General features: G+C 36.9%; 1 protein-coding gene across 1 annotated transcript in view; it reads right to left on the bottom strand.

The window, feature by feature from the left end:
- LOC136254617 (titin-like) overlaps positions 1 to 26231 on the bottom strand; it is a 170671-nt gene that overhangs the window by 96500 nt on the left and 47940 nt on the right. The window contains exons 18-32 of the mRNA XM_066047361.1: positions 25850 to 26131; positions 25527 to 25799; positions 23044 to 23355; positions 20538 to 20819; positions 20215 to 20487; positions 18082 to 18405; positions 15552 to 15824; positions 15229 to 15501; positions 14885 to 15163; positions 8201 to 8473; positions 7878 to 8150; positions 7534 to 7812; positions 2137 to 2409; positions 1814 to 2086; positions 1441 to 1752 (exon numbers count right to left, since the gene is read on the bottom strand). Coding sequence (XP_065903433.1) covers positions 1441 to 1752; positions 1814 to 2086; positions 2137 to 2409; positions 7534 to 7812; positions 7878 to 8150; positions 8201 to 8473; positions 14885 to 15163; positions 15229 to 15501; positions 15552 to 15824; positions 18082 to 18405; positions 20215 to 20487; positions 20538 to 20819; positions 23044 to 23355; positions 25527 to 25799; positions 25850 to 26131 — 4254 coding nt within the window. The remainder of the gene's footprint in view (positions 1 to 1440; positions 1753 to 1813; positions 2087 to 2136; positions 2410 to 7533; positions 7813 to 7877; positions 8151 to 8200; positions 8474 to 14884; positions 15164 to 15228; positions 15502 to 15551; positions 15825 to 18081; positions 18406 to 20214; positions 20488 to 20537; positions 20820 to 23043; positions 23356 to 25526; positions 25800 to 25849; positions 26132 to 26231) is intronic.

Below are 26231 nucleotides of genomic sequence, written 5' to 3'. Positions count from 1 at the left end.
TTTATTGAAGAAACAGTGACAATTTTGTTTATGTCTATCGCATTGTAAACAAACCCACATGACACGCAACCAATTGGAGATGCAGAAAGATTTTCAGACTCCCCATGAGTAGTCAAATAAGATGGTGTATAGGTTTAATCAATTTCCTGGGTAATGGTTCGATTAAAACCTATGTAAAATTTCATTGTAACACGCATAATTTCACCAATTTTTTAAAAATTATTTTCTCAAAATGCATGCTTGTGTGAACTAGACGGGTTTTTGCTGAGACAGTAACATTTATGATGTAATGTTGACCACAATTATTATTCTTAGTACTTAGTTGCATAATAATTACTGAGCAGACAGCACAGCAAGTATGACCAGGGTAAAAGATTCAATTCAATCACAATATTTAGCTACGTAGTTACAAAAATTAGCTATCAAGTTCCATACACTGAAGTTCTATAGAGAAAGATTCACTGTTGTCACATTCAATTATACTTGATAGTTAATTGTTCCAAACTTTAGTTATTGTACAGGAAGCTGGTGAAAAAATGCCTTGAATGATAATTATACAGTAACCTGGTCAATCTTTCCATCAAAATAAAATAGGGAGGAATTGATAGTGAGCAATCTTGATGTTCGTGTTAGTGGCATATGGGAGTATTACCATATCAGAAATATTGAAAAAAAGATATCTTGAACTTGGAAGCTATGTTATTCAAAATTAACAGCTCAAGAGAGTAACACTCAGACCCCCTTCAATGATTCGAGCACAAAAATAGAGACACTGCAATTGAGCAGCAAAGCAGTCGAATGTCATGTATAAGCATTATAAATTTTTTAAATATAGTACCATTCTTTCAAACATTTCCTGATGTACTTTAAAAACTTTATTTAGGGTTTTTGAGCCATCCCGCTTCAACTTTATAGTATCATACATAATACCTGACTGTTTGATTAGAATGTGTGACAACTACTTGATGTTGAAGAGCCAGAATATTTGGAAGCAGCATTCCTGATTGCACACTGTATTTCTACAATCACAGGAGGCATATACATGTAGCATGACATCATATGTAACTAAGAATATGCAAGGACTCTGCCTCTGTCTCAAAAATTGTTGGGCCTCACCTCAACTCTGAGTACAAAATTACACTTTAATTACACACTGCATATTGAACACACTTTGTCCAACAACAATTCAGAGAGGAACTCAGTGCATTTACAGGCTTTAGTAGCATAGACTAGTCGGGTAGCAATTTTAATGCTAGTAATAGCATGTAAGTATCCACCACTATAAAAATGATGATTATGGTGTAACACATCATATGCCGCAATTGACTTCCTGTACTGGTTACACTAGAAAGACTACATTGCATGCTTATACAGTATTTTCTTTATTTTTGTAACATAAACTTAATACGTAAGTCATGTATTTGTTATGCAATTATTTACCTGCTTCATCAGTTAACACAGTAACACTATCACTAGGTTCACTTGGTGTTACAGTAACTGCTAACACATAAAATGTGTAATTAGTGAAGGGATCCAGTCCTGATATCAACACAGTTACACTATTAACATTCACTTGCATCACATCCATGTCACCACCACTAATATCCTGTCCCCTTCCTGGTGCATAATTACTACCATACACTACAGTGTAATAACGTAGGATCCCATTAGTGATACTGGGTGGATCCCAGGTGACCTCTACTGTAGTAGAATTGATGACTAAAGCTGAAATATTACGGGGTGAATTGGGTGCTAAAAACAAAAAAAAACAGTGTTCTTTTTGATTTTTTTTTTATTGCCACTGAGCACATACCTTCCTCTGCTGTAGCTCCAATCACAACATCAGTTTGGTTACCACAACCATTATCAGTACATGCTGTCACACTAATAGTGTAGTTAGTGAATACATCCAATCCCATAATAACATATGTTGTGTTACTATCACCAGTATTCACTGTAGTGTTGTCATAAGTCACCATGTATGTTGTTATTATACCCCCTGGATTACTGGGTGATTCCCAGTTTACAACAAGTGCTCGTAACATTCCACCAGTAGTAACAATCACATTCAATGGTAGTGATGGTACTAATCAAAACAGTACATTAAATAACACATCAACACAATAACACACTTACATGATGGAGTAGTGAATGACATTGATGCAACATCTCCTGGTTCAACAGTAACAGCACTGATGTTAATTGTATAATTTGTGTTGTGAGTTAGTCCATAGATATCAAGGGTCAAATTGACCAGATTAGTATGATTGAGAATCACTACAGGATTGCTCAAAATTATGATATCATAATATTGAATTATTCCATTAGGTATGGCTGGTTCATCCCACATCACTCTGACCGCAGTAGCATTTATTGGTAACACAACAATGTTAAGAGGTGTACTCGGAGCTGTGATTAACAACAAGTAATAACCAGTGAATCTGGGTTCATAACAAACCAAGTTAAAGATTAACCTTATACACTCATGTAAAATAATATCTAAGCTACATCAAGACACACAATAGTTTGTCGAGTAGCCAACTATAGTCAATGCATAAGACAAGTATGAAACATTTTATTCACACATTCATAGCTTGATAGTGCCTGAATGTAAATTAACAACTTTTGCTGCAGAAAAACACCCTCAGAGTAGACCACAAATTTGAATTGAATAAAACCAGCCATATTTGTCTTGCATTCTGTGTATTTTTCTCCTTAATCTTCCTATGGATTCTTCCTTTTGCTTTCACACTCTTTAAAAATCATAATAACTCCAGCTTGCTTTAATCAATTTACTTCAAATTTGAGGGGCAGTAAGAGCATAATGCAGCAATGTATAGTCCAATTTTCATGCAGATCAGATTAAAAACAAGAAGATTATGCAAAATGCAAAAGTGATTTATTATCATGCCTACAGGGTAATCCACCTAACAGAATATCTTGAAAATAGGTCTGTACATAAAATAATGATCATTGTGCAAACCTTTTGCAGTTTGAAAGTACTGAGAGTACTAGCCAAGGAGACATAAGGCAAAAGCCAAACATATGAAAACAGCATGATCAAGATACAGTACAATAATAGTTACACTGTACAATAATAGAATGGTCACTTAGTAGTACAAAACATGCACCAAATTTTTTCATCCAGGGACAGGCTTATGCTGGCACAATTTAAACCATAATAAGTAACCAAAGCATCAAGCATAATGCTGGCGTAATAATGCTGGCGTAACAGGGACGATATTTGAAATTTTAATTAAAATGCACAATGTGTGTGCCTGAAAGAAAGCAAATGATCATTGCCAATATGCATTATTACTGTATTGCATATTTAGAAAACATGTAAAATAACTTAATTAACCTTTTTTGGTTGGATATTCACATTAATAAGATCGATACTCTAATAGAGCAGTCACTTACTCTAATACAGCAGTCAGGAAACACTGATGTGCTTTAAAAACATAGCCTTTTCTCTAGCATAGCCTTGATTTTTGAAAGCATATTATAATTTTGAGCATAATAGGCTTATTTTTGAGCACTGTTCAAAAGTATAATAGGTAAAAGTTTGAGCATAATAGGCTGGGGTTTGAACCCATGGACATCCACACCTACATGCCCAAAACCCTTTACCACTCTACCATTGCAGTAAGTTGATCAATTTCTACTTTATAAATGAAAGTTCTAGTTTACTACACCAGAATGGTAAAGGTAAATCCATCAGTGAAAATTTTACAACATTTATTGTGCATTGTATTAGAAGCGCTTAGAAAAAATGTGTGCTGTATTAGAGTACTACAAAAAATATTAAAATAGACATATACGCCAACTCACAATCGAGGTACTCTAATAAAGCAGTCAGTGATAGTACTATTTTTGTAATGCCTTCCAGCTAAACCGATTATGCAAACTAGACAAATTAATTCTCTTACACATGTCAAGTAAACTAACAAAGGTAGAAACCTTCAGTAATGTAAATATCAGTGAGTTATAGACATGCTTGTATGTAAGTTGTGTAACAAGTGTGTTTCAAGATACAAGTATCTAATCCAAAACAGCCAAGCTGTAAACAAAACAGAGCGGCCCTCAAAAAGGCTATGGTGAAAAAAGATGTGAAATCCAAGGTGGCAGCCAAGAAATGGCTGTGATGGTAGGTTAATGGTAAAAATTTTAATAACGGCAATTTAGGTGAATTTTGTGCCGTCTTTTTGAGGGCCGCACATTTTTTTTACAGCTTGGCTGTTTTGGATTAGATTTCATTTCTTTTTGCATTTGTATACCCCAAAGTCGGCCTATGGCTGGCTTTGGGACTTTTTTAATCTGTCTTTTTTTCTTTACCACAGGAAGAAGAAAAGATGAAGCAGATGTACTTTAAATATTTCTGATTTTATCAGTAAATGTACAAATTATATTTAAATAATACATTTATTTATTACAGAACTCTCCATGGTGGTTGAACACTCCACAAGGTGACTTCTTCTAGCTGCTCTCTCTACAGGGTGAATTGTTTGTAGCTGAACGATCTACAAGGTAACTTCTTCTAGCTGATCTCTCTACAGGGTGATTTGTTTGTAGCTGAACTATCTACAAGGTAACTTCTTCTAACTGATCTCTCTACAGGGTGATTTGTTTGTAGCTGAATTATATGCAGGTGATTTGTTTGCAGCTGAGCTCTTTACAGAATGGTTTCTTTGTAGCTGAACTCTCTACAAGGTAACTTCTTCTAACTGATCTTTCTACAGGGCAATTTGTTTGTGGCTGAATTTTCTACAGGGTGATTTCTTTGCAGCTGAACTCTCTACATGGTGGTTTCTTTGTAGCTGAACTCTCTACAAGGTAATTTCTTCTAGCTGATCACTCTATAGGGAGATTTGTTTGTAGCTGAACTCTCTACAGGTGATTTGTTTGCAGCTGAGCTCTCTACATGATGGTTTCTTTGTAGCTGAACTCTCTACAAGGTAACTGATGTCTCTACAAGGTCACTAGTTTGTAGCTGAACTCTCTACATGGTGGTTTCTTTGTAGCTGAGCTCTCTACAAGGTGGTTTCTTTGTAGATGAGCTCTCTACAAGGTGACTTCTTCTAGCTGATCTTTCTACAGGGTGATTTGTTTGTAGCTGAACTCTCTACAAGGAAACTTCTTCTAGCTGATCTCTCTACAGGGAGATTTGCTTGTAGCTGAACTCTCTACAGCTGATTTGTTTGCAGTTGAATTCTCTACATGATGGTTTCTTTGTAGCTGAACTCTCTACAAGGTAATTTCTTCTAGCTGAACTCTAGAAGGTGATTTCTTCTAGCTGAACTATCTCTTTCCATAGTTGCATGAACTCCCTACAAGGTAACTTCTTCTAGCTGATCTCTCTACAGGATGAATTGTTTGTAGATGATCTCTCTACAGGGCGATTTGTTTGTAGCTGAACTCTCTACATGGTAGTTTCTTTGTAGCTGAACTCTACAAGGTGATTTCTTCTAGCTGAACTATCTTTTTCCATAGTTGCATGAACTCCCTACAAGGTAACTTCTTCTAGATGATCTCTCTACAGGATGAATTGTTTGTAGCTGATCTCGCTACAGGGTAACTTGTTTGCAGCTGATCTCTATGCATGTTACTTGTTTGTAGCTGATCTTTTGAATTCTTTTCAGGGTGACTGCTCTATTAGGATGACTGCTCTATTAGAGTATCTCGATCTCGCACTTGCTGCACCAAGTTGGATTTCGTGTTATAACTCTGTGGCTTTAAAGTCTGATTCTTCTACACCATTGAAGAGCCTTTCTAAGATGATTACTCCATCTATACAGCGATTTTCAAAGCATTACTCCAAGCAGTTTATCTGGTAGGCAAGGCAAGTAGTAGTTTTTTATTAGCTAATCTCGATTGCATAATTGTTACATACTGTTGGTTTTTTTCGTTGTATTTTCCTGGTTTTTAGCTCGATTTCTTTCAAACCACAAAAGGTTTGAGGTTCAATAGTTAACCTATTCACCCACCTATTTTCAGCTTCTTCCCACACGCGGTTTACCCTGTAGGCGTGACAACATATTGGTGTTATTTTTCGTGAATAATCGCTCTTAACTCTTTTCCTGTTTATCGTATTCTAGCCAAAGTTGGTACACAGATGCGCCTTTATACTCCACTTCAGTGTGCCAAATTTCAAGGAAATCGCATATTGCGTTCGCGTTTTATAGCAATGTTTGGTAAGTGTGCGAAAAGAGGAAGAAAAATAAGAAGAAAAAAACGAAAAACTAAGCCAATTTTTTAAGTCGCATATCTCGGGAACGCTTGAAGCGATTTCACTCAAATTTGGAATGTGGAGTGCTGAAGGTAGAGGGAGTGTCCACAGCTAAAATCATCTTGTTTCATCAAGGGAGCACAGAGCTACGGAGGTGCGAAAATTGCGTTTTCTTCCTTCCTGTCAATATACTTACGGGTGTTGCGCGCCGGCTTCTTGGGCCGCACGACACACTACCGTGTGTCTTGATATCATGCAACAACACAACAAATGAATTTAACAAATAATATGTGACTGGATTTTAGAAAATCGATCCAAATTGCACATTAGAAGTTTCGAGATAAACGATTTTAAAGAATTCAAGCCAGCATAACTCTCCAAGGATAGCAAGCACACGTATGAAACTTACACTAAAGATGCATCAATCTGTTACCTTTCAGACCACTTCCAGTAATTGTAGCTGCTTGTAGAGTTTCCGCCAAATAAGATAGAAAATCTGAGTTATTGGACGAGCGAAATAGTATCACGAGTGCTCACAAAGGGGTGGAGGGTGGGGGGTGGCAGGGTGGGCAAGGGTTAAACCTCAAAATGGAGGCAGACCACGATTGGAGTCCAGAGACAAGATTACAGGGCTGTGCTCGCACCTTAGTGGTTAATATGTAGCAAAATCCACAGAAAAAACGTCTGGCCTACATTATCAGGCTGTCCACAAGTAAACCACTAATTCTTGCCAAACCAGGTCCTTCACAAGGCCTAAAACCGCCATTCGAGCTCTACGCACACCCCAGAAAAGATGTCAGTTGAAACCAGCCTCGAGTAGTTTGAGTGGTACTGAGTGTCAAAACTACTAGTACGATAGTGTAGCTATCCACTGGAGGTGTTAGTTTGATTTTATCCGATGTGAGATTTGGATCAGTTTTGTAAAATCTGGTCACATATGAAGTTACTACAAAATAATACAAAAAAGAAACTTCAAAATAGTAAAATGTTACTGAAATCTTGTTCTTCCATAGAAAAAGATAAACGCCAGCTTCAAAGCCAGCCGCTGCAGGCCAGCTTTGGTACTTGTATAATGATTTACAAAAAGAAATGAAATGATATCTAATCCAAAACAGCCAGGCTGTGAAAAAGGGGTGCAGCCTTTCAAAAATAGGCTAAATATGTGATATCAAAGGTGGCAGCCAAGAAATGGCTGCATTGATACTGTATATTAATTGTGTCAATTAATTTAAAAGGCAACACCTTTTTTCACAGCTTGGCTGCTTTGGATTAGAACTTGGATTTAAGTTAATGCGTATCAAACTCACCGGCCTCATCAGTTAACACAGTAACACTATCACTAGGTTCACTTGGTGTTATAGTAACTGCTAACACATAAAATGTGTAATTAGTGAAGGGATCCAGTCCTGATACCAACACAGTCACATCACTAGAGTTCACTTCCATCATCTCCATGTCATTACTACTACCATACACTACAGTGTAATAACGTAGGATCCCATTAGTGATACTGGGTGGATCCCAGGTGACATCTACTGTAGTAGAATTGATGACTGAAGCTCCAAAATTTTGAGGTGAACTGGGTGCTAAATATAAAAACAAAAGTAAAGTGTTTCAATGATGTTTTTTAAACTTCTACAGTTGTACATACCTTCCTCTGCTGTAGCTCCAATCACAACATCAGTTTGGTTACCACAACCATTATCAGTACATGCTGTCACACTAATAGTGTAGTTAGTGAATATATCCAATCCCATAATAACATATGTTGTGTTACTATCACCAGTATTCACTGTAGTGTTGTCATAAGTCACCATGTATGTTGTTATTATACCCCCTGGATTACTCGGTGGTTCCCAGTTTACAACAAGTGCTCGTAACATTCCACCAGTAGTGACAATCACATTCAATGGTAGTGATGGTACTAATCAAAACAGTACATTAAATAACACATCAACACAATAACACACTTACATGATGGAGTAGTGAATGACAATGATGCAACATCTCCTGGTTCAACAGTAACAGCAATGATATAAACTGTATAATTGGTGTTGTGAGTTAGTCCATAGATATCAAGGGTCAAATTGACCAGATTAGTATGATTGAGAATCACTACAGGATTGCTCAAAATCATGATAGTATAATATTGAATTATTCCATTAGGTATGGCTGGTTTATCCCACATCACTCTGACCGCAGTAGCATTTATTGGTAACACAACAATGTTAAGAGGTGTACTCGGAGCTGTAATTAACAATGAGTAATAACAAGTGAATCTGGGTTCATAACAAACAAAAAGTAACCTTGTAAAATATACCACAGCATAATTTCATACACAAATACTGACTGTATTTATTTGACTGACTGTGTCTATATAAGCTATAGTGGTTCAAATAGTTGTTGTGTGACAACACCAAACAGAAAATTGCATATGTATAGTCATACTTTGAAATTTGAAAAGAAGCGACTCAAATGGTCAAATCATTGACCGAGACTTACGCATGTAACACCTATTTCAATTACTGTTGTTGCACAATTGCTGTACATTAGAGTTCTATATCATCTCTGTGGAACCTTTGTACATTGAAGTTTCACCAAGAAGTGATTTGATTGGTCAAAATTGCTGTACAGTTATTATATAATTATATCTTGTGCAGTATTTATATATCTAATCAAAAACAGCCAAGCTGTAAAAAAAAGGTGCGGCCCCCATAAAGGCCATGGTGAAAAAAGATGTGAAATCCAAGGTGGCGGCCAAGAAATGGCTGTGATGGTAGGTTAATGGTTACATTTTAATAACAACAATTCAGGTGAATTTGGTGCCAAGACCAAGCGGCACAAAATTCACCTGAATTGCCGTTATTAAAATGTAACCATTAACCTACCATCACAGCCATTTCTTGGCCGCCACCTTGGATTTCACATCTTTTTTCACCATGGCCTTTATGGGGGCCGCACCTTTTTTTTACAGCTTGGCTGTTTTTGATTAGATATCACTTCTTTTTGTATTTGTATACTGCAAAGCCGGCCTATGGCTGGCTTTGGGGCTTTTTTAACCCATGTGTTTTTTTTCTTTACCACAGGAAGAAGAAAACAACTTAAGGAAGAATTTTAGTACTTCAATTATTTTTGATTTTATTAGTAATTATACAAATTATATACATATATTTATTACATGCTCATTATTCCCCACAGGATTTTTTTTTGCAGCTGATCTCTCTACTGGGTGACTTGAAATGTAGCTGAACTATATACAGGATGGTTTTTTTGTAGCTGAACTCTCTGTAACAGGTGATTTGTTTGCAGCTAAACTCTCTACATGGTGGTGTCTTTATAGCCGAACTCTCTACATGATGGTTTCTTTGTAGCTGAACTCTCTATAAGGTGACTTCGTCTAGCTGAACTCTCTACAGGGTGATTTTTTTGTAGCTGAACTCTCTGCAGGGTGATTTGTTTGCAGCTGAACTCTCTACATGATGGTTTCTTTGTAGCTGAACTCTCTACAAGGTGACTTCGTCCAGTTGATCTCTCTACGGGGTGATTTGTTTCTAGCTGAACTCTCTACAGGGTGAATTGTTTGCAGCTAAACTCTCTACATGGTGGTTTCTTTGTAGCTGAACTCTCTACAAGGTAACTTCTTCTCTACAGGGTGATTTATTGTAGTTGAATTCTCTACAAGGTGGTTTGTATGAGGCTGAACTCTCTACATGGTGGTTTCTTTGTTGCTGAACTGTCTACAGAGTGATTTGTTTGCAGCTGAACTCTCTACATGATGGTTTCTTTGTAACTGAACACTCTACAAGGTGACTTCTTCTAGCATGATCTTTCTACAGGGTGAATTGTTGTAGCTGAACTATCTACAAGGTAACTTCTTCTAGCTGATCTCTATACAGGGTGATTTGTTTGTAGTTGAATTCTGTACAGGTGGTTTCTTTGTAGCTGAATTCTGTACATGATGGTTTCTTTGTAGCTAAACTCTTTACAAGGTGACTTCTTCTAGCTGAACTCTCTACGGGGTAATTTCTTTGTAGCTGAACTCTCTATATGATGGTTTCTTTGTAAATGAACTCTCTACAAGGTGAATTCTTCTACCTGATCTCTCTACAGGGTGATTTGTTTGTAACTGAACTCTGTACAAGTGCATTATTGTGGGTGATCTCACTGCAGGTTGATTTGTTTGTAGCTGAACTCACTAAAGGGTGATTTTGCTTGTAGCTGAACTCCTTGCATTGTATCTAGTTTCTAGCTGATCTCTCTACAGGGTGATTTGTTTGTAGCTGATCTCTCTACAAGTTGATTTGTGTGTAGCTGATCTCTCTGCAGGTTGATTAATTTGCAGCCGATCTCTCTACAGGGTAATTTGTTTGTAGCTGATCTCTCTACAAGTTGATTTGTGCGTAGCTGATCTTTCTACTGGTTGATTTGTTTGTAGCCGATCTCTCTACAGGGTAATTTGTTTGTAGCTGAACTCTGTACAAGGTGCTTTTTTGTAGGTGATCTCACTGCAGGTTGATTTGTTTGTAGCTGAACTCACTAAAGGGTGATTTGCTTGTAGCTGAACTCCTTACATTGTGTCCAGTTTCTAGCTGATCTCTCTACAGAGTGATTTGTTTGTAGCTGAACTCTCTATAAGGTGATTTATTTGTAGCTGAACTCCTTACATTGTGTGTAGTTTCTAGCTGATCTCTCTACAGGGTGATTTGTTTGTAATTGATCTCTCTACAAGTTGATTTGTGTGTAGCTGATCTCTCTGCAGGTTGATTTGTTTGTAGCCGATCTCTCTATAGGGTAATTTGTTTGTAGCTGAACTCTCTATAAGGTGATTTGTTTGTAGTTGATCTCTCTGCAGGTTGATTTGTTTTAGCTGAACTCTCTACAGGCTGATTTGTTTGTAGCCGATCTCTCTACAGGGTAATTTGTTTGTAGCTGAACTCTCCACAAGTTGATTTGTGTGTAGCTGATCTCTCTGCACGTTGATTTGTTTGTAGCCGATCTCTCTACAGGGTGATTTTTTTGTAGCTGACCTCTCTTCAGGGTGATTTGTTTCTAGCTGATCTCTCTACAGGTGATTTTTTGTAGCTGACCTCTCTTCAGGGTGATTTGTTTCTAGCTGATCTCTCTACAGGGTGATTTTTTGTAGCTGACCTCTCTTCAGGGTGATTTGTTTCTAGCTGATTGCTCTACAGGTTGATTTGTTTGTAGATGAACTCTCTACAGGGTAATTTGCTTGTAGCTGAACCCCTTACTTTGTGTCTAGTTTGTAGATGATCTCTCTACAGGGTGATTTGTTTGTAGCTGAACTCCTTACTTTGTGTGTAGTTTCTAGCTGATCTCTCTACAGGGTGATTTGTTTGTAGCTGATCTCTCTACAAGTTGATTTGTGTGTATATAGCTGATCTCTCTGCAGGTTGATTTGTTTGTAGCCGATCTCTCTACAGGTAATCTGTTTGTAGCTGAACTCTCTATAAGGTGATTTGTTTGTAGTTGATCTCTCTGCAGGTTGATTTGTTTTAGCTGAACTCTCTACAGGGTGATTGCTTGTAGCTGAACTCCTTACATTGTGTCTAGTTTCTAGCTGATGTCTCTACAGGGTGATTTTTTGTAGCTGAACTCTCTTCAGGGTGATTTGTTTCTAGCTGATCTCTCAACAGGTAGATTTGTGTTGATTTGTTCATTGCTGTTCGCTCTAAAGGTAATTGATTTGTTGCAGTTGAACACCCTGCAAAGTGTTTTGTTTGTAGCTGATCACTCTAAAGGGTAATTTGTTTGTAGCAGAACTCTCTCCACAGTGACTTGTGTGTAGCTGAATTCTGTGTAGCTGAATTCTCTAGAGAGTGACTTAATTGTAGCTGAATTCTCTAAACAGTGCATGACTTGTTTATAGCTGAACTTTCTTCAGTGTGACTTGTAATGTTCTGAATCTCTATAGTGGTATATTTGCTTAACTCTCCACATGGTGACTGTCTTCTTGCTGAACTGTCTATAAGATTAACTGTTTGCAGCTGAACTCCTTACAGAATAACTTGTGATGTAATAAAATTCTATAATAAAGTAAATAAATTAGCCGAATGCTCTATTAGGGTGACTGTTCTATTAGAGTATCTTGATCTCGCATTTGCTACACGGAGTTGGCTTTCGAATCATAACTCAGTGGTTTGTAATCCGATTCTTCTGTACTACTGCAAGGACTTTCTATGAAGATTATTCCAGCTATACACCGATTTTCAGCTCATTGCTCTAAGCGGTTTGCCTAGTAGGCGTGAAAACTAATACTTTTTTATTCATAAAAATCGATCGCGTAATTGTGACACAGGTTGGGTTTTGTGTCATATCTCCGTGGTCTTTATCTCGATTACTTTGAAACCACCAAAAGGCACTCCTACTATGGTTACTCCATCTACATAGCAATTTTCAACTCATTCCATGAAGCGGTTTACCCTGTAGACGTGACAACAAATCGATCTTGTTTTACGCGAATAATCGGTCATAACTCCTGAACCATTCATCGGATTTGTACCAAATTTGATGCTAGGATTCGCCTTTGGACTCCCTTTCTGTGTGCCAAATTTCAAGGCGATCGGAGTACGCGTTTGCTTGTTATAGCAATTTTTGCAAGTGTGCGAAAAGACGAAGAAGAAGAAGAAGAAAAAAAAACGAAGAAAAAAAAACAAGACTTTGGCAGCTCGTATCTCGGAAATGGCTGGAGCGATTTCCTTCAAATTTGGAATGTAGACTCCCTTGGCTGGCGGGCAACTGTGTAGCAAATTTGGTTCCAATCAGATAAGTGATCACCGAGATACAAAGGTGTGAAAATGACGTTTTCGTTCTTCCTGTCAATATACTCACGGTGTGGCGCGCCGGCTTCTTGGGCCGCACGACACACTACCGTGTGTCTTGATCTGGTGCAGGATTTATATATCTGGTGCAGTATTTATTTAATTCTGTAGCAGTGTTTATACATCTGTGGTTGGAGTTTAAATACTGTGATTTTGACTACAGTAATTTTGAGACAAATAGCACCCCATATGTGGGTACTTAAAATTTGCCTACTTTTTCAAACTTTGATGCCTCATAACTTAGTGAGCCACCATGATATGGCCATGCCATTTAGCGCCCTTATTTACCATATATAATAAAAGTTACAGAGTGCATATATTCTATTCGAGTACTGAGAAATGCTAAGATATGGCTTGTTGTGTGACAATATGTAGTTTGTGCCCACCTGCCCTATTTTTTTATTGCTGCAAGCTATATTATATATCAAGACACACGGTAGTGTGTCGTGCGGTCCAAGAAGCCGGCGTGCCACACTGTGAGTATATTAACAGGAAGTAAGAAAACGCAATTTTCGCACCTATGCAGCTCTGTGATCCCTACTCCGATTGGAACTAAATTTGCTACAGACGTACCAGCCAGCTAGGAGAGTCTACATGCCAAATTTGAAGAAAATTGCTCCAGCCATTTTCTAGATACAAGCAAACAAAGTCTTGTTTTAATTTCTTTGTTTTCTTCATCTTCTTCATTTCGCACACTTTGCAAAAGCCGCCATAAAACACGAATGCGTTCTCGGATTGGGCTGAAATTTGGCACACTTAAAGGGCTAATTAAGGCGGATCTCTGTACCAACTTTGGTAGGAATCCGATGAACATTCACGGAGTTATGACCAATCATTTTCATAAAATAAGGTTGAAGGTCTGTCATGCCTACAGGGTAAACCCCTTTGAGGAATGAGTTGAAAATTGATATGCGGATGGAGTAATCATTGTAGGAGTGCCTTTTTGTGGTTTGAAAGGAATCGAGATAAAGACCATGGATATATGACACAAAACCCAACCTGTGTCAAAGTTATGCAATCGATTTTTATGAATAAAAAACTATCTAATCCAAAACAGCCAAGCTGTAAAAAAAGAGTGCAACCCTGAGAAAGGCTATGGTGAAAAAAGATGTGAAATCCAAGGTGGTGGCCAAGAAATGGCTGTGATGGTAGGTTAATGGTAAAAATTTTAATAACAACAATTCAGGTGAATTTTGTACCAAGACCAAGCGGCACCAAATTCACCTGAATTGTATAATTAAAATTTTTACCATTAACCTACCATCACAGCCATTTCTTGGCCACCACCTTGGATTTCACATCTTTTTTCACCACAGCCTTTCTGAGGGCAGCACTCTTTCTTTACAACTTGGATTAGATACTCATATCCTGAGTTACACAAATTACATACATGCATGTGAGAGATTTTCAGAAAATATTTCCCATCTGGTTCTCAAATAACACTGTGGTGATACATACTACTGCCCAAAAATGATAGGGAAGAGCCACACTAAAAAGGAGAATGTAGACCCCAAGAATCACTTGCATATATACAAAATGAAAATAATCCAAAACAGCCAAGCTAAGAATAAGGCGTGTGATATTTCAAAGGTAGACTAGACTGAAAAAGATTTGATATCAAAGGTGGCAGCCAAGAAATGACAGCAATGATGTTATAATTATATTACATATTAGATGACATCACAGCAATTTCTTGACTGCCACCTTTGACATCACATTTTTTCACACTAACCTACTTTTGAAATGTCGCACCTCTTTTTTTGCAACTTGACAGTTTTGGATTAGATCTAGGATTTAAGTCACTAAGTATCAAACTCACCTGCTTCATCAGTTAACACAGTAACATTATCACTAGGTTGACTTGGTGTTACAGTAACTGCTAACACATAAAATGTGTAATTAGTGAAGGGATCCAGTCCTGATACCAACACAGTCACATCACTAGAGTTCACTTCCATCATCTCCATGTCATCACTTCTACCATACACTACAGTGTAATAACGTAGGATCCCATTAGTGATACTGGGTGGATCCCAGGTGACCTCTACTGTAGTAGAATTGATGACTGAAGCTCCAAAATTTTGAGGTGGACTGGGTGCTAAATATAAAAACAAATGTAAAGTGTTTCAATGATGTTTTTTAAACTTCTACAGCTGTACATACCTTCTTCTGCAGTAGTTCCAATCACAACATCAGTTTGGTTACCACAACCATTATTAGTACATGCTGTAACACTAATAGTGTAGTTAGTGAATATATCCAATCCCATAATAACATATGTTGTGTTACTATCACCAGTATTCACTGTAGTGTTGTCATAAGTCACCATGTATGTTGTTATTATACCCCCTGGATTACTGGGTGATTCCCAGTCTACAACAAGTGCTCGTAACATTCCACCAGTAGTAACAATCACATTCAATGGTAGTGATGGTACTAATCAAAACAGTACATTACAAAACATATCAACACAATAACACACTTACATGATGGAGTAGTGAATGACAATGATGCAACATCTCCTAGTTCAACAGTAACAGCAATGATGTCAACTGTATAATTTGTGTTGTGAGTCAGTCCATAGATATCAAGGGTCAAATTGACCAGATTAGTATGATTGAGAATCACTACAGGACTGCTCAAAATTATAATCATATAATATCGAATCACTCCATTAGGCATGGCTGGTTCACCCCACAACACACTGACTGCAGTAGCATTTATTGGTAACACAACAATGTTAAGAGGTGTACTTGAAGCTGTAATAAACAACATGTAATAACAGTTAATCTGGGTTCATAACATACAAAGTCATAAAATTAATATAAACTCACGTAATAAAGACACAAGCTACATCAGGACACATGATAATGTGTTGTGCGACAAAGTACAGCCAGTGTGAGCGTGTGACAGACAAATGTGTATTTTACTGGAGCTAACAAAATGCCGTTTTAACACATCTGTAGATCTATAGTGCCTGAGCATAAATTAACCATTTTTGCTGTGAAAATCCCCTTGGGGTAGTGTACCACTTGTTGCAAAGTCAAATATGCCAAGCTATTCTGAGATATGTTCCCTCAACATCCAGCTTATTTTTTTTCTTTATTTTTTCTTTTGTTTTTAATCTTTTTTCACACACTTTAGAAATATCACACATGTATTAGTCGATTTACTTCAAATTTGGGGGGCTGTCGGAGCATAATGAAGCACGTTTACAAAACAATTTTCTTGCAGATCAGATTGAGAACAAGGAATTTTCAAAAATGGGTACTGTCATGTTTACAGGTTCATCTATTTGGTAAAGTAGCTTGACAAATGGTGCATCGGAAAAGCCTTGTCTAGGGCTAGAACCAGGAACTTCCACACATACATGCCCAAACCCTTTATTACTCCCACTACTGCAGTCAGTTGCTCCACTAAAATGATAAAGTTTTATAATTTCGTATATTATATTCAGTGGAAATTCTAGAATATTCTATGTGCATTGTATTAGAAGTGCTCAGAAAATGTGTACTCTATTAGAGTACTTCAAAAATATTAACGGTGAAATAAAATAGACTATATACAGCAAAAATAATGTGATTGGGATACTCTAATAGAGCAGTTAGCAATAGTGTGATTTGTTGTCACATCTTCCAGCTAAACTGGTTATACAAACTATTCAAATTTTCTTGTACATGTTAGATAACCTATCTAGGTAAAACATTCAGTAATGGAAATCTGTTTAAGCATCAATGAGTTATAGACACGCATTTATGTAAATTGTGTAACAAATGTATTTTGATATATATGTATACACTAGAGCATGCAGTAGCTAGTACAAATAAATTCAACTAAAAATATTAATAATAGTCAGATGTGCCACTTAAAGTCCATTTCTTCTGATCACATACAGAAAAAGACAAAATGCTGGTACTGCAAGCCAGCTTTGGTGCTTGCATATACAAAAGAAATGATATCTAATCCAAAACAGCCAAGCTGTGAAAAATGGATGCAGCTTTTCAAAAATAGGCTAAAATGTGATATCAAAGGTGCAATGATATATTATGTATGATGTCTGTAATATGACAAATTATTACTGACAACATTGTATCATTACACAGCCATTTTAATATCATTGCAGCCATTTCTTGGCAGATATCACATCTTCTTTACACTAGTCATTTTTGAATGGCTGCACCCCTTTTTCACAGCTTGTGGATCCCGTTTAATATATATATTTTTTAATTCCGTAGCAACTTGTTGAAAGTATTTTGGGTCGATCTGAAAACTTGTTTGGGCTTATTTCACCTAACCAATACTGCCTCATTGTTGTCAGGGAAAGTAAGTACTATATAGTAGAGACCACAAAGGTTTGGGTATAGCCCATGAAAAAACATCACCCAAAATCCAGCTTTTACTTTCCCTGACAACAATGAGGCAGTATTGGTTAGGTAAAACTATTTAAGCCCAAACAAGTTTTCAGATCAACCCAAAATACTTTCAACAAGTTGCTATGGAATTTAAAAATATATATATTAAACAAAATTTTATACTGACTGACTGACTGACTGACTGACTGACTGACTGACTGACTGACTGACTGACTGACTGACTGATGCCTTCAGACAAGTGTAACTCAATAACGGCTAAGGCTCCGGGCTTGATTTTTTCACTGTTCAATGTCGCTCCAGCTGGACACATGCCTTTTGGCATACCGCAGTATGTACAATACATTCTTCATGGACTTACTAGTGTCCTCCTTTGTGTCCCATTCATCTTGGGTGACAGCGAAAGGTGTCAATTTGGCAGTAGCACGTGATGGCTTCTCTTCATAATTGAAATTGTTCGTATTTTTCATAGTAGATACTTTGATTGAACACAGTAGGGATATAACACTTTTTATTGTTTTACTGTGATTTAATATCATGCACTACTCCAGCTTGTTCCAGTACTTTTTATTGAAGTACTATGGGCCCTACTCTAGTTGAAAATTCCAAAATTATGTTTTTGTGTACTTGTACATATCAAACTCACCTCCTTCATCAGTTAACACAGTAACATTATCACTAGGTTGACTTGGTGTTACAGTGACTGCTAACACATAAAATGTGTAATTAGTGAAGGGATCCAGTCCTGATACTAATAGTGAGAAAAAATCAAAGTTTATACCACTATCAATATCCTGTCCAGTGGTCACATCACTAGAGTTCACTCCTATCACCTCCATGCCATCACTACTACCATACACTATAGTGTAATAGCGTAGGATCCCATTAGTGATACTGGGTGGATCCCAGGTGACCTCTACTGTAGTAGAATTGATGACTGAAGCTGCCACATTTTGAGGTGGGCTGGGTGCTGAATACGAAAAAATGGAAAGTATGTTAATAATGTTCTTTAAACATCCACTGTTTTATGTAATAGTTAGACTTCAGACCACAGGGGTCTAAGTAATTTAGTAACCTGATGGCCCTGTGTCATGGCGCCTGAGCAAAGCGAAGGCGCTACTACAGGGCCTGAGGGTTACTAAATTACTTAGACCCCTGTGGTCTGAAATCTAAGTTATTTAGACCCTTTATGTAGTTGTTGTACCTTAACATTGTTGACAGCTGTTTGTAACAAAGAAATATAACATTCATTAGTAGAAACAAACCATTACTCCACCCGTAACAACAGTTACGGGTTAAAAATTAATTTTCAGGTGGCGATGCGTTGCCAACGCTACCAGTCCAGGTCCGCGTAATAAACACAAAAAGGGTCTAAGTAAACATGAAAAGGGTCTAAGTAACTTAGACACCTCCAAAATCTACCAAATCCACCACAAAAAGGGTCTAAAACAATAAAATACAGCTGTACATACAGTACAGTCCAATTAAAGCTTCACATGCATGTGCATATTTGACATGGCACCATGCAACTTTCTCCTGTGGCAAAAGCAAAAATTATGTGTAGAACTGGCTGTTGCCACAGCACAAGGCATTACCACGCATGGAAAAAGAGAATGCCACACCATGACAATGCAACGTGTGGAGTCCTCTGATTGCCACACTTAGAACCATTGCTACGCATGGGTAATATTAGCCAATGCCCTTCTTAAGTTTTATCCTTCTAATACAATTTAATAAGCTTGTAAGCATTTGGAAAGTGCATAGCAGCAGTACTGAATGGCGTGATCGATCAATCGATTGCAAATGGGCATGTCAGCTATACTTCAATCATGTATAAGCAAACACCAACTAATGGCTAAAAGTAAGCATGTGTACATTATGCCGGAATAAATTTTGGAATAATCGGTGGTAAAAAGAATCAAGAATGATTCTGGAATAATAGGATGATCTTCTGGAATAATTAATTAGAATTCACACATTTTTCGTGTAGTATCACAGAAAAATTCGTAAAGGAACATCCACAGTCATTACTAGCACAAAATCGGGTTAAAATATCGAGATACTCTAATAGAGCAGTCACTTACCCTAATAGAACAGTCAGACAAGTCTAGTTGTGACTGCTCTATTAGAGTATCTCGATATTTGGGTATAGCTTTTATGCTTGCAAGTGGTTATATTTTCAGCTGCAGAAGTATATTAATTTGAATTTTACAATTCCAGGAATTACTCCAGGAATATTTGGGAATAATTTTGGGAATAATAGGTGAATACAACAAGAATCGCCAGAAAGAATAATAGGTAATTTAAAAAGCATAATGTACTCAAGCCTAGCTAAAATGACGTTTTTCATGCATTATCTATCACTTTATAAGGTGTTCTAAGGCTACAACTATGGTAACAAGCTAAACTGTGATGGTTCAAAAGTGGGCACGGCACACGAAGATCAATCGCGAAGAGATGAACATTGATACTTTTATAATTTGAAGTTTACTTAACCTTCAAACCAACAAAACATTCGAGGCTTCATCCCAGCCCTATAGTACAGCACTGTACATGTAACTACTGTAGAGTTTGTGGCTTACACACACATATACACGTGGTTGACAGTTACACATGGCGTAAGAACCACAACTGGCAGCCAGTGAGGGTTATGCGTGGCACACCATGAGTATGTACCATGCAGCAAACTTGGCATAGGCCATGCAACAATGTTTTATGTCAAGTGCCGTTGTGCTGCGTGGTGCCACACCAAAAATGCCACTTGTGTGTAAAGTTATACCTTCCTCTGCTGTTGTTCCAATCACAACATCAGTTTGGTTACCACAACCATTATTAGTACATGTTGTCACACTAATAGTGTAGTTAGTGAATACATCCAATCCCATAATAACATATGTTGTATTACTGTCACCAGTATTCACTGTAGTGTTGTCATAAGTCACCATGTATGTTGTTATTATACCCCCTGGATTACTGGGTAATTCCCAGTTTACGACAAGTCCTCGTAACATTCCACCAGTAGTGACAATTACATTCAATGGTAGTGATGGTACTAATCAAAACAGTACATTAAATAACACATCAACACAATAACACACTTACATGATGGAGTAGTGAATGACAATGATGCAGCATCTCCTGGTTCAACAGTAACAGCACTGATGTTAACTATATAATTTGTGTTGTGAGTTAGTCCATAGATAGTAGTTCTTAATACTGCAGTATCATTGTGACTAATAACAGTCAGTATAGCATTATTACCAATTACAATCACAATTATATAACTACGAATAATTCCATTATGCACAACAGGTTCTTCCCATGCCACATTCACAGCAGTAGCATTAACTGATGATACAATAATGTTGATAGGAGGACTGGGAGCTGAAACAAAAAAGTGTTTAATAAAGAAACACTCAAATTTACAGAAGTCAACTGATGTGAATAAAATTTTGCAAAACATTTCTCAGATGAGCATGAATTGTTGTGAACAAAATGATAAACAAATGCCATGAGCAGTACAGTATACAAACATGGAAAGGTAGAAAACCGAAGTTTAAGGATGTACAGTCTCATACATACAGTTACTATAGTAGTACAAGCAAAATCTCATTACTTACACAGTGTTAGTACATAGATTAGTGGCATCATGGATTTATGTCTATGCATGTTAGCCAACATGTGTAATAATCAGACTTGTTGAGAGTTAATTTAACTATACATGCTTTCTATGGAGTTTAGATACCAATTCAGCATGTGCAGTCAGATAACTATTTCTGATTGTCCTGTGTGCTCTATAGTCTGTACAAAGGTGGTGGTTTAGAGCTAAACTTTGTGCTAGTTTATAATTGCATGGATCCCACAACACTCCAAGTATGGGAGGATACAATGCAAATAATTTCCTTGCATTCATAAACAATCATAATAAAAAGCTTGGGCAGATGATCGACAGGCTTTTGTAATCAATATGAAAAGCCCATGATATTTTTAGCAGTAAACACATATTTACACATATGTTGGTAAACTAAGTATACACTACGTATTTTAAATTCAGTTTTACCTAGGGACCTGCCGTTTATGCTCATTATTTAACCTATTATGCTATGCTGCACTGCTAAAAATTTTGCCTATTATGCTTAAATTAATGCTCAATATTTATACCTCAGTTCCCATGTTTTTCTAGCACTTTATGGAAAAACAGTAAGTTGTTGAAGCACAAACTCTAAATCCTTTCTTGTCAAAATGCAAGTCACAGAAAAGATCGATATACTCTAATAGAACAGTCAGCTGTCTGATTGTTCCATTAGAGTATATCGATCTTTTTGTGTGATATGTATTTTGACAAGCAAGAATTTATGGTAATGCACAAGTGTTTTGCCTATTATGCTAACATTATGCTCAATACTTTCAGACACCTATTATGCTCATTATTATGCCAGCATAATCAGCGGGTCCCTAGTTTTACCCAATGATTTAGATTGTACCTTGTATTAGAAATACTTTACTAGTAAGCATCCCAAATGACCTAATGTTGACTGTAGCATTGGATAATAGTAACTCAAGCGGTGTATATGAATTATCTGTCTTTTCTGTTACAGTACATCAATCTTTTAATGTACTGATAGCAACAAATATCGGTAAAACTACAGTAATTTTAGCGACTTGCTAAAAATGCAAGATTGGCAAAATGTTCTTATTGTCGTACAATCTTATAGTAATAAATTGGCACCCACCTGGTCACTTTCATGGTTGGGTCATCTGAGTTTGACCCACTTTATAGTGTGACCCAGATTGGATCACATGTGCAATGGATCAATTACTTCATGTGGAAGTGTATTAACCTAGTCCTGCTGCAGCTCAGTTGCCACACCCATTTTTTGGGATACAAGCTTTCATGGACCTACATCGACTTATCAGGATCATGTGTTTCTATCTGTAGGCATTCATGGAGACTCACTCATTTATCAATGGGTATGCACAAATCCATGTCTGTTACTGTCTACTAACTTAATAGGATCCATGCCCCTAATCAAGACCAAGTTCTAGTTTAAACTTACAGCAAGCAACTTCTGTCATGAGCCAGCATTTGTGGAGTCATGCTGATTTATCAGTGTGGTGTGTTTACATAAGTTTGTAAGTATCCACAAAAGCACATTTAGCTTGTCAAAACTAACCTCAACAACTGCTATCAAAAGCATGGACACAAGGTATGAAAATAATATAGACAAATTTAAATTTGGCAGTTTAGTGATGATTTGCCAATTGTTTATCACCAAATTTGTTGCAATATGGCATAATATTATTATTATAGCACCACTTAAGTATAATTGCGGATAAAAAGTTACTGGGAAATTCAAAGGTAGAGGAGCCATAGCCACACTTGGAAGTAAAAAAACCGTTACATCATACCAATCCATACAGAAAGTCTCTATCATTGATCTTGAGATGCTATCCCACTAGGGACCTGTGAGAAGGCTAAGCCTATAAATACAGTGAGTGAGAAACATGTCACTAAAATTATGTGGTGGTATGTTACTGTGGACAGGATAACAGACAGTTATCATCAATGTCCATTTCCTAAACACTAAAGTAGCACAAAATCACTCACCTCCTTCATCAGTTAACACAGCAACATTATCACTAGGTTCACTTGGTGTTACAGTAACTGCTAAAACATAAAATGTGTAATTAGTGAAGGGATCCAGTCCTGACACCAACACAGTCACATTATTAACGTTCACTTGCATCACATCCATGTCACCACTACTAATATCTTGTCCCCTTCTTGGAGCATCACCACTACCATACACTACAGTGTAATAACGTAGGAACCCATTTGTGATACTGGGTGGATCCCAGGTGACCTCTACTGTAGTGGAATTCACTGATAACCCTCTAACATTTTGAGGTGGGTTAGGTGCTACAATAGAAAGGGATAATGCAAATGAAATTAATCAATTATATAGTAAATCAATTAAATACTTATTTCAAAACTATGGTGTTATTTATCTTCATTGATTTGTTCAGAGTTTGCATTATTAAATACAGTACATTCAGTATTTATTTCAATTCCATATGTGACCTACTTTTAGAAGACCGTTGATATACGCACATTTATCAAAATTCATTTTATTGGTTCTTTGTTGTCTACAGGGACAGAGGAATGGATTGGCTAAGTTTCAGCTTCATAACATAAGCACTGAGGGAAATAAAGCAGTAGATACCTGAACGAGTGAATAAATCAATATGTACAGAAGAAATTGAGAAAAGAATCTACAGGCGCTTACATAAACCATAATAACTTACTGATACAATGGCGTAAGGGGTTGAATCTTTGCACATTGTATTCACCATAAATTTGTGAATCCACCAAGGTATAGTTTTGCCAAAGGTATTCTTCTGTGATCCAGAAGGAAGGCAAATTCATTGAAGAAAATTGTTGTAAATTCTTTTGTCACCGCAATGCAAACAGATGTCCGTAACTCAGAAACCCACCTGTGTATAAAGATGAAACAAGAATTTCTAAACTCCCTATGAATAGGTGAACATGATGATTCCCAGGATTTAGCCATTGGAGTGTCAATTCACTGACCAGCAAGGCGATAGATAATAACTTGTGTAAATCTTTTTTCTGAAGCTTACATTTTTTACCCATTGCTTTTAAATGCGCTTTATTACAAAAGTACTTTGTGCGTAGATCGACGGTTTTCTAAAATTAGGTCACATATATCTCTTAGTTTATAAATTGCTTCATAATTAGCATCTTTTATTGATAAGAAAGAGTAACTTGAGAAACTGCTTTAAGCAATGCTTACAACCACCTTCTTACCTGTTGTATAGTTTGCCTATGTTTTCTTATGAAAATTTTCTCAACAAAGCGTTGGGCCTGCTCATTTCCATGTGTGTACAGGAAGGACATCCTCACTTCAACTTATAGGGATATGCTAATCCTGGTAGCCCACAAGATTCACTAGCCTTCATTGCTATGTCATTGAACACCTGTATAGTCTAGTAGGAAGGCTGTTCACAATGTATTCAGAAACCAGTTTCACAACTCATGTACTGACATTGACCTCAGTAACCGGTCACCACTTCAAGTAAACATGACAAATGTGACTGCATCTGCGAAAACCCGACACGATAGTGCAAGCCTAAATTTCTAGTATAAAGCATTGAAAACATTGTGTAAAATATTTATTGAAAAAATTCCATAAATTTTTTGAATGCCTCTGTCTTAGTGAAGGAAAGGACTAACAATACAAACCTGGATATCATCTTATTCGCCTACTCATGAGGAGTTTGTTTCGTTGCAGTAGACCAAAGGATACACAAGTTATGAGCATTTGTTTATGTCATGTCGAAGCAATAGTGCACGATAGATTTTTCTTCATGACTTTCGCCTTTGTATGCAGTGAAGAAAAGTGATACAGCAGAAGGATAAACATACCCAGTAAATGATTTCCCTATCCATGGCGAACACAATGGTGAAAAGTTCAGCATCGTCAATCCGTTCGTAAGTTACAACCATTTTAGTAAGTGCCTGTAATTTAATTTCCCTATACTTGCTGTACAAATAGATTTTTCTGTTTTTGCAACTTTGTAGGGCTGTAACTCAGAAAGTTATTGGCACATGAGGCTGAAATGTTGCCAGAAGGTACACTTAGCTGAGTAGATTACAAATATTTAATAAACAGGAATTTGAAAAATGTGTTATTGTGTCAGATTTTTGCAGATCCAGTCACAAATATTGAAAGCTAACCATCAATACAGACAGTACAACAACAACCTTCATTTGTTGAATGATATTTACTTGCTCACATGGATGTATGGACAGATATACAAACATGCAGACACACAGGTTTTCCAATATATACCAATTCAAGGAAACCACAGCTGTCCTTTGTCTGGCTGTGGACACATGTCAGGTTTACCAATACACTACTACTACTGTATAATTGTAGCATTATATCTAGGGGGTTGATAAATAGTCGCCATAAGTTGACAGGTGGAACATAATGTAGCTAATGCATGTATCACAAGCACTTTAAATTACGGTACTGACACACATAGAAGTAACCATTAGGTACATACCTTCTTCTTCTGTAGTTCCAATCACAACATCAGTTTGGTTACCACAACCATTATCAGTACATGCTGTGACACTAATAGTGTAATCAGTAAATGGATCCAGTCCCATAATAGTGTAAATTGTATCATTTCCATTAGTACTAATTGTGATGTCATTATAGGTCACCATGTATGTTGTTATTATACCCCCTGGATTACTGGGTGATTCCCAGTCTACAACAAGTGCTCGTAACATTCCACCAGTAGTGACAATCACATTCAATGGTAGTGATGGTACTAATCAAAACAGCACATTACATAACACATCAACACAATAACATACTTACATGATGGAGTAGTGAATGACAATGATGCAGCATCTCCTGGTTCAACAGTAACAGCAATGATGTTAACTGTGTAATTTGTGTTGTGAGTCAGTCCATAGATAATAGTGCTTAATACTGAAACTCCAGTGTAACTAACAGTTATCACAGGATCATTGAAAACAGTTAAAATTGTGATTGTGTAACTTCGGATGATTCCATTAGGGGTAGAAGGTATTTCCCATGTCACATTCACAGCAGTTGCATTAATGGATGAAACAACAATGTTGTGAGGAGCACTGGGAGCTAACAATACAGTCAATTAAATAATTACAATAATTGCAAGTTGCACATTGTTGTAGTTATTAAAACCAAAACAGTCAAGCTGTAAAAAAAGTGTAGTCCC

This window comes from Dysidea avara, chromosome 4 (assembly GCF_963678975.1).
Source record: "Dysidea avara chromosome 4, odDysAvar1.4, whole genome shotgun sequence".
Classification (NCBI taxonomy): Eukaryota; Metazoa; Porifera; class Demospongiae; order Dictyoceratida; family Dysideidae; genus Dysidea; species Dysidea avara.
Note: the sequence above shows the minus strand (reverse complement) of the source record. Positions and strands in the feature narration are given on the sequence as shown.